This window comes from Nicotiana attenuata, chromosome 7 (genome assembly GCF_001879085.1).
Source record: "Nicotiana attenuata strain UT chromosome 7, NIATTr2, whole genome shotgun sequence".
Classification (NCBI taxonomy): domain Eukaryota; kingdom Viridiplantae; phylum Streptophyta; class Magnoliopsida; order Solanales; family Solanaceae; genus Nicotiana; species Nicotiana attenuata.
In genome coordinates this window covers 53,541,693-53,551,176 of record NC_031995.1, presented here as the reverse complement: position 1 = coordinate 53,551,176, position 9,484 = coordinate 53,541,693, and the positions used below count along the sequence as shown (strand labels likewise).

Here is a 9,484-nt window from a genome sequence, read left to right as displayed (position 1 = left end):
AACAGCAGAGCACACTGCCTATGGTTTTAGTACCAGTAGCTACACCACCCGCACAGCCAGCTAGGGGTAGGGTTCAGTTGGTTTGAGGTTGCCGAGGGGGAGGTCTGTCAGGTATTAGACTTCATCAGTTTCAAAAGTCTTCTTATTTTTTCTTAAACTTCGTGCCGAGTCAAACTAGTTCATCAAAATTGAAACGGAATGAGTAATATCTAAATAAAGAAGAATCGTGACAAGCTCAAAGACACCGTCTATGTATTGGACCATATTCATACCTATATCACATTCATTTGAAGTTTTCTTTTCTTTATTTCATTTGAAGTTGGTAAGTCAAGGTCTTAGTAGTCTGGTTGATTATCTACTTGAACTTTTATATTATCCGTAAGAATTTAATTTTTCACTTTATAATCTCTTTTTCCATTTGTATTTTTCCTGCGCAGGAGCCCTCAAAGGACGAAAGCTTCTCTATCTTTTCTCTCTCCCAAAAGTATCTTGTCCTGGAAAAAAATGTTTTAGTATTTGGTGGGGTGCGGAATTCACACCAATGACTGTACCAATGACTGGTTCTTCCTAAGCTGGGGCTCCCCCCCCCCCCCCCCCCCGTTTTTTCCATCTCATGCTTCATCTTCATTTTTCATGTTCAAAATCTCTGCTTTTCTCTGGGTAAGCCCTAATTTCTCCTCTGATTCACTATTTTTCTTTTCCTTTTTTGGCTTTGTGTTACTTAACAATCTTCAATTCTGATGTTATTCTGCTTATTAACAACTTATATTTGTCAGTTAATTCCCAAAGTTGCTTCTTTTTTTGTTACTGTAAATAAAATTTTCAAGTCTTAGCGCGTTGTCTTTTCTCATTGCAGCTGGAATTGACCCTTTATCCTCTCCTTTTGTTTTTGCCTCAGTTGTTTTTTGCTTAATTTAGGAGATCGACTGTGCTGCTTCTTCTATTAACAAATTGACGATCGGTAGACTGCACCCATAATATCTGGTGTGTATTTACCTATTCCTTTTCACAAAATTATTGTGCTTTTTTGTGTGTGTGTATTGTCAAATGTGCTCTGTAGATTTCATAGTCTAATAATTTAGCTTCCTGCAAAAATTGCCAGTTCCTTTACACCTGGATCCTCTGTGAATTAGTTTGCCTTCTTTTTGGCTAATTGTTCAATTATAAACAGTTTAATTGTTATCTTGCTCCCTTTTGCCTTCTATCTGTCTTAAACTTTATTAGGGGTATAATGGTCTCTATTCTGTCAAGACATAGATGAGAGGATCAGTGAGATTTTACATTATGAAAACTTTGGCAATTGATCAGTGGTTAGATTAAAAAATGAACCGTCAGCTTGATCAGTTTGCCATTATATTGGAACTTCCATGGTAAAGATTATGGGAAAATGAGGAAGCTGGAATGAGCACCAACTGAGGTTAATTCTGATGATCCTTAATCTGTGAAGCAGCTATCCAGAAGAATGAGTTAATTGAGGACTGGCCTTCTTCCCCCTATTTTCGAAAGAAAACTCTGGATCGTGATTGATGTTTCTATGGTGGATAGTTATTTCTAAACAAATAATCCATGTGCTTGTTAAAGAAGATTGGTAGCTTAAGCGGATGGCCTTTGAATGGTGGCTGTGGTAGACAGGGATGTATTTGGATAATTTTGTGCAATGTGACTACGTGGTCGTATTCATAGCAGCATTTGGCAGTTTAAGTGAATTGGCAATCATTCATATAGGTCAACATAGAAGAATAACTGCATCAAAGCAACTTGATTGTGTTTGGGAAAGGTGACATTATATTCAATTTTAATTTTTTTTTTGGTTGTATTACCCCAGGGTAGGGGTAATACACACTACCCTCCCCAGACCCCGCTTGTGGGATTCAATTAGGTTGTTGTTGTTGTATTCCAAAGACTGAAGGGTACTTCAAGGAGGAGAAATCATTTATTGGAAGAAGGATATCCGCTTAACAAATGAAGCCAGCCCCATCCGGAACCAGTTAAACTGAATGAAAACCACAAACTCACCAGGAGAAGGTTCTCAAACTTAGTATCTATTCTGCCTTTGGAAAGAAAACCTATGCGAAATCTCAGTGGCAAAGACGGTAGCCTCCATCCTCAACTTTCAACTTCCCAAAGCACTCAGAATATGTAATAGATCATATCCACGAAACTGACGTGGATTATGCATCTCCAGCTTTTTCAATTCAAACAAGCTTGTTGGTTGTTGTTCTTTAGTTGTAAAATTTTATCTTAAGGTCATTCTGGAGTTATTCTAAGGAGTAGCCATCAAATATGCATGCATCATGCACGAGCATGCAAATACATCATACATATATCTCTTCTGTATTTTGAGCAATGTTTGGAGGTAAATGTCATTGTAGCTCGGTATAGAATAGGGGTTATAAATTAGCCAGCCAAGTCCCCCATTGCTGTTGAACCATGTACGATTTGTAGTTTTGAACTAATTCTCAAGCAGCAGAAGATAGTTCATCATGTCTAACTCGTCTGAATGTGGCTCCTCTTTCCAGTTGTATTTTCTGTTCTTTCCCTTGTCTAAAACATTACTCTTGTGCAAGTTTCAGTTGCTGAATATTCATCTGTTTTTTGATTTCATCTTGCACTCTCTGTTTTTATGCAGATGGATGCAAACTCAGATGCTGTTTCACCTGAATTTTCTGATTATGCGTTTGGCCACATGAGTAGCATTTTGGCTGTTGGCCAAGCTGGACTTGCTCCTTCATGTGCTTTATGTCATAGATTGTTGATATCAGATAACGAGGCTGGTGAGTTTGAAGCAATAAATATATGTGCTGATTGTAAATTTTTACTCCTGGAGGATCTTGGGACACCCATGCGAGATTATCAAAGGAGGACGCCTGTGTCGAGAAGAAGGATGTACAGTAGTTCTGAGTCCATTGAGAATCTCTTTTCTCAACACTTCTCACAAATGATAAATTTGGCAAGGCAAAACCCAGCCAATGGTCTAGAGCATGATAATCAATCAATAGAAGGAGATGCTGGTTTAAGGTCAGTGCAGCACACCAGTTCTCGAACCACTCCAAGTGGGTCTAGGAGGTGGAGGAGGGTTCATTCTGACACTGAAAGTGATGGTGCTGATTCTCTATTTGGGGAGACTGAATCAAATGTCACCTTCAATGGGTATAGGAACTTTAATAGTGAAATTGAGTATAGTGCTTATGGAGCGAACTCTGATGCTTCTGTTGATGGTAATAGTTACCTTGATAATGATCATTCTGGTCACTCAGATGAAGGAAGTGACTTTGAAACTGATACTGATATTGACCCAATGGGTGCTGGTATGTATCACTGGGACTCTGATAACGAGGAGGAAGAAGAAGATGACAATGAATTGGAGGAGGTTGATACTGTTGCGGTAGACATTCTTGATGCTAGAGCTCAACTTCAAAGGTCATTACGCCTTGATGAAAGCAGTCACCCTGGAAGTTGGCCCAGACAGTTACGTTCTCCTGAGTTTCAGGGTACAGTTCGTTTCAGAATTCCTGAGGGCAGTCAAAGACATGTTACTGACATGTCAGCCAACTCACAGGAGTTAGAACTGCGGACTGATTCCAGTGACTATCTTGATGCTAGAACTTTCGAGGAGTTACTAGAGCATCTCTCTGAAGCAGATGGTTTAAGAAGAGGAGCACCACCTGCAGCTGTCTCTGTTTTAAATCATCTACCACGTTTGGTTGTTCAAGAAGACCACAAACAGCTTGACAGTTTGACTTGTGCAATCTGCAAGGATTCTCTTGTTGTTGGCATAGTTGTAAACCAACTTCCTTGTTCTCACCTGTATCACCCCTCCTGTATTTTGCCTTGGCTAATGTCAAGAAATTCATGCCCCCTTTGCCGCTATGAACTTCCAACTGATGACCTGGAATATGAGTACAGAAAGCAGAGGGCCAGTAGCAATTTGATGGCTCACGGAATCCCACAGCATGAAATAAATGAAGATGGTTCTTCTAGTAGCACTGATGGTGAAGAAAATGATGAATATGGTCATGGTGGAGCAGAATCAGCGGAAGTGATCCATAATGACACTGTCAATGAACAATCTGGTAGTGAGGGTACACGAGGAAGATGGTTTTTTGCAGCTGCTGCTCCTGTTGTCGGTGTTGTTGGAGTTGTTCTGATGTTGTGGTTAGGTAACCCATTGATGGAGAGGAGCCTTAGTCTCCCTATTTTCTGCTCACAAGGGAGACGTACAAATCAATCTTTTCCCTCTCAGCAGGTTAATAACCGAAGCAGGAAATGGTGGTCTCTGTTTTAACTTCTTATTTGTTAGTTTTGATCCGTCTGTTTTAACATGTTACTGATCATTAGATTGGTAAAGCTTCAAAGAAAAGGTTTTATCGGACCATACAGGTCCTATGATGTGAACACACCGGTTTGTATTTGGATTTTGTCAATCTCATCAGTATTCAATGTGGGAGCTTATTCTGCTCTTGAATAAATCAGGGCAGGTTAGATGACCTCAGTTGACATGCTAATTTGTATTTACTAGTTGATTCGCTTTTCACATTTCCATTAATATTCACCACCCAAAATTTGGACAGATTCTGAGGGTTGCACATCCTGTGGCAGTACGGACTCCGAGCTGTTATATACTGGTTATTGGTTAAAATGCTTGAGATCTTCCCATTTACAGCCTTTTCCAGAACGTCAAGCTTTTGCCATATTTGAATTATTATGATATTTCTGTTCTGAGTCTACAAACTGGTACTCAGTCCATCTCTGATATGAACTTTTCTAAGTTAGCACAAGTTGCTTTTAGAATATGAAGCAGCAAACAACGAATAATGATCAATATCTTCATTATCAACAATCATCATATATCTATATTATATATTATATATTATATATCTATATCTATATCTATCTATCTATCTATCTATACTATATTAAAAGCACGAATACCCTTAACGAAATGTCGTTCGCCTTTTTTACCCTCTAAAAATAGAGTTCACACTGGATGAAATTGTCATTTAATTATTATTTTAATATTTAAAACTTTTAATTAATAATTACCTTTCCTTATTTAAACTATGTAACAACTCTTAATATTTAAGAATTTAATATCGTGTAGAATTTTACTTATATAGATATATATTTTTCCTTAATTGAATATAAGTCGAATGTTTTTAAAAAGACATAGGAGTAATATACTTAATGTAGTTTAGATTTCCATGATTCCTGCAAGTTTTTTGTTAGTATGCCTAATATTTAGGAGCACTACTTTTTCTTTTCCTCGTAACTTTTCCAAGAATAAGAAAAAAGGTAGCGTGGTATTAAATCTATACTTCTATACTATATTAAAAGCACGAAGGACCTTAACGAAATGTCGTTCGCCTTTTTTACCCTCTAAAAATAGAGTTCGCATTGGATGAAATTGTCATTTAATTATTATTTTAATATTTAAAACTTTTAAATTAATAATTACCTTTCCTTATTTAAACTATGTAACAACTCTTAATATTTAAGAATTTAATATCGTGTAGAATTTTACTTATATAGATATATATTTTTCCTTAATTGAATATAAGTCGAATGTTTTTAAAAAGACATAGGAGTAATATACTTAATGTAGTTTAGATTTCCATGATTCCTGCAAGTTTTTTTGTTAGTATGCCTAATATTTAGGAGTACTACTTTTTCTTTTCCTCGTAACTTTTCCAAGAATAAGAAAAAAGGTAGCGTGGTATTAAATCTATACTTCTATACTATATTAAAAGCACGAAGGACCTTAACGAAATGTTGTTCGCCTTTTTTACCCTCTAAAAATAGAGTTCGCATTGGATGAAATTGTCATTTAATTATTATTTTAATATTTAAAACTTTTAAATTAATAATTACCTTTCCTTATTTAAACTTTGTAACAACTCTTAATATTAAAGAATTTAATATCGTGTAGAATTTTACTTATATAGATATATATTTTTCCTTATTTGAATATAACTCGAATGTTTTTAAAAAGACATAGGAGTAATATACTTAATGTAGTTTAGATTTCCATGATTCGTGCAAGTTTTTTGTTAGTATGCCTAATATTTAGGAGTAACTTTTCCAAGAATAAAAAAAAAGGTAGCGTGGTATTAAAAAGTCGAAAAAGTCTTCACTAGAATATTAGCCCACTCGAATATCATAGCTACATTTTTCTTTTTATTTATTTTTTAAATTGACCTATTTTTAATTACTTTCTTTTCTTCTTATTTTATATATAATTTAATATTGACAATTTTGATGTAACTTTTTAATGGCTGTATTGATTAGAAGATGACGATAATAACTAAATTTAGAAGATTGTCGCAAGTAGATCAAACTAAAATCTCTATTCTCCTTTATATTTTGTTAATGACATTACGAATATATTATAACTAATATATAAGACCTTGCAATCGATCAAGAATTTAATGTCTTAAATATTAGAAAAATCGATATTTAATATTAAAAGTTTAGTATGAATTTTTTGTCATGACCCGGGTTTCCCACCCTCGGGAGTCGTGATGACGCCTATTAGTGAAAGCTAGGCAAGCCAATTATTTCAAATATTTACCTTTTTCTCATTCTTAATCCTTTAACAGTTATGAATCAACATTATATCATCAGCGGAATTAAACAAGCGGTAGAACAAATTATAACTATTAAAATATCACCAATACAATTTCTTAAACATAGACTATCCAGAACTGGTGTCACAATTTCACAGATTGTCTAAGAACACTACAAATAAGGGTCCGAAAGATAAATACAACGCTGCCTCTGAAGTACATAAAAGAAACAGAATGAAGGGATAGAAGGAGACGCCAAGGCCTGCGGACGCCTGCAAGACTACCTCGGGTTACCTGATGAACTGGAAGCAGCAACCTCACTGCGGTCCGAAAGCTACAGTATCGGGATCTGCACACATGAGTACAGAGTGTAGTATCAGCACAACCGACCCCATGTGCTGGTAAGTGTCTAGCATAACCTCGGCGAAGTAATGACAAGATTAGGACCAGACTACCAAATAAACCTGTGCAGTTAAATCATATACAGCGAAAATAAAGGCAGATATTTACAGTTAAAGAGGGGAGGGAAAAGCATGCTGCGGGGAGTATAAGATAACAACAGAATACCAGAGAGGAATGTAAAGAAACCGAAATTCAATTGCTAACAAGGATAAGAGTAACAAACACAGTATTCACTTTCATTTCTTTCTTGTTGCAGGCGTGCAACCCGCTCCCATTTCATATATTACCGTTGCAGGCGTGCAACCCGCGCCCATTTCATATATTACCGTTGCAGGCGTGCAACTTGCTCCCATTTCATATATTACCGTTGAAGGCGTGCAACCCGCTCCCATTTCATATATCTCGTTGCAAGCGTGCAACCCGCTCCCATCTGATATATTACCGTTGCAGGCGTGTAACCCGCTTCCATTTCATATATTACCGTTGCAGGCGTGCAACCCGCTCCCATTTAATATACTACCGTTGCAGGCGTGCAACCCGCTCCCATTTCATATATCAACACCAATCATTAAAAGAATCCCGGCGATCGAACAATAATATAACAACAATATCCCGGCAAGGGAACAACAATACAACAACAACATCCCGACAAAGGAATAATAATATAACAACAACATCCCGGCAAGGGAACAATAATATAACAACAACATCCCGGCAAGGGAACAATAATATAACAACAATATCCCGGCATGGGAACCGTAATGTAACAACAACATCCCGGCAAGGGAATCACAATATAACAACAACATCCCGGCAAGGGAACAATAATGATAATCATCATATTAAGCATGAATAAACCACGACGGAGTCACAACAATTACAATACAAGACTCACGGGCATGCTTGAAACCGACATATAGATACTCATCACCATACCTATACGTCGTACTCCACAGTTAACACATAGCAAATAAGACACAACTCCTAATCACTCAAGCTAACGTTAGACCAAACACTTACCTCGATGCCACGAACACAATTCAAGCCTCAACTACAGCTTTACCTCTTGATTCCACCACCAATTCGCTCGTATCTAGCCACAAGTTACTTAACTATATCAATAAATGCTAAATGAATCAATTCTAATGCATGAAAATAGATTTTCTAGAGTTTTTCCCAAAAAGTCAAAAATCGACCCTGGGCCCACATGGTCAAAACCCGAGGTTCGAACCAAAACATGATTACCCATTCACCCACGAACTCAAATATATAATTTGTTTTGAAATCGGACCTCATATCGAGGTCCAAATCCCCAAAATTTGAAAAACCTAAGTTCTACCCAAAACACCTAATTTCCCCCGTGAAAACCTTTGATTTTGAGTTGAAATCATGAGAAAAGATGTTAAAGATTAATGAAAATGAGTTAGAAATGACTTACAATCGGTTTGGAGAAGAATTTTTTTTTAGAAAATCGCCCAAAGAGAGTTTAGGTTTTGAAAAAGTTATAAAAATGGTTGTCCCGTGTGAAATTCATTTAGCAGGTCTCTGATGTCGCAATTGCGACCAGGGTTCGCATTTGCGAATCCTTAAGGAACCTGCATTCTTCGCATTTGCGATAAGGGGTTCGCATTTGTGAACCCTGAGGATTTCTGCTTCCTTCGCATTTGCGAAGGTATTGTCGCATTTGCGACAGCTGGGGAATTCTGAGTACTTCACACGAAGGAATGCTCGCAATTGCGAGCAAGGCTAGCCAGGGTTTACTTCGCATTTGCGAAGAGCCCCTCGCAATTCCCAAGATCTCAGACTTCGCATTTGTGATCCCTGATCTCGCAATCGCGAGATCAGAGGCCAGCACCAGACCTGCAACCTCCAACAATTTCCTAAGTCCAAATTTCGCTCCGTGGCCTATCTAAAACTCATCCGAGCCCTCGGGGCTCCAAACCAAACATGCACACCACCCTAAAAATATCATACGGACTTGCTCGTGCAATCAAATCATCAAAATAACATCAACAACTATGAATTAGACCCCAAATTCATGCCATCATCCAAGAACACCAAAGTTTTCAATTTCTCAACTTTAAGTCCGTTTTATACCAAACCAATCTCGATCTTTACCAAATTTTACAGATTCAACCAAATTGTTATTTCAAACTCGTACCAGGCTCCGGAACGAAAATACAGACCAGATACCATCAAATTCAAACATATTTTATTTTCAAAAACTCATATATATTCCAGAAAATAATTTTCTTTAAAAATTCATTTCTCGGGCTTGGGACCTCGGAATTCGATTCCGGGCATACGCCCAAGCCCCATATTTTCCTACGGACCCTCCGGGACCATCAAATCACGGGTTCGGGTTTGTTTACCCAAAATGTTGACCGAAGTCAACCTAAATTCATTTTAAAGGCAAAATTCATCATTTTTCACAGACTTTTACATAATGGCTTTCCGAATACACGCCCGGACTGCGCACGCAAATTGAGGTAAAATAAAGAGGAGGTTTTAAGGCCTCG

The 9,484-nt window shown here is 37.3% G+C and overlaps 1 protein-coding gene across 3 annotated transcripts; it reads left to right on the top strand.

Annotated features, from left to right (window-relative positions):
* On the top strand, nucleotides 419-4,515 carry LOC109229108 (E3 ubiquitin-protein ligase Praja-2). Of its 3 annotated transcripts, none has more exons than XM_019394432.1 (3): nucleotides 419-660; nucleotides 899-984; nucleotides 2,630-4,515. In XM_019394432.1, exon 3 carries the CDS (start codon nucleotides 2,630-2,632, stop codon nucleotides 4,283-4,285), a length of 1,656 nt encoding a protein of 551 aa, XP_019249977.1. In that variant the 5' UTR covers nucleotides 419-660; nucleotides 899-984; the 3' UTR covers nucleotides 4,286-4,515. The 3 variants fall into 3 exon arrangements, with proteins under 3 accessions (XP_019249977.1, XP_019249976.1, XP_019249978.1); XM_019394433.1 differs by having other exon boundaries at nucleotides 597-660; nucleotides 919-984; XM_019394431.1 differs by lacking the exon at nucleotides 899-984.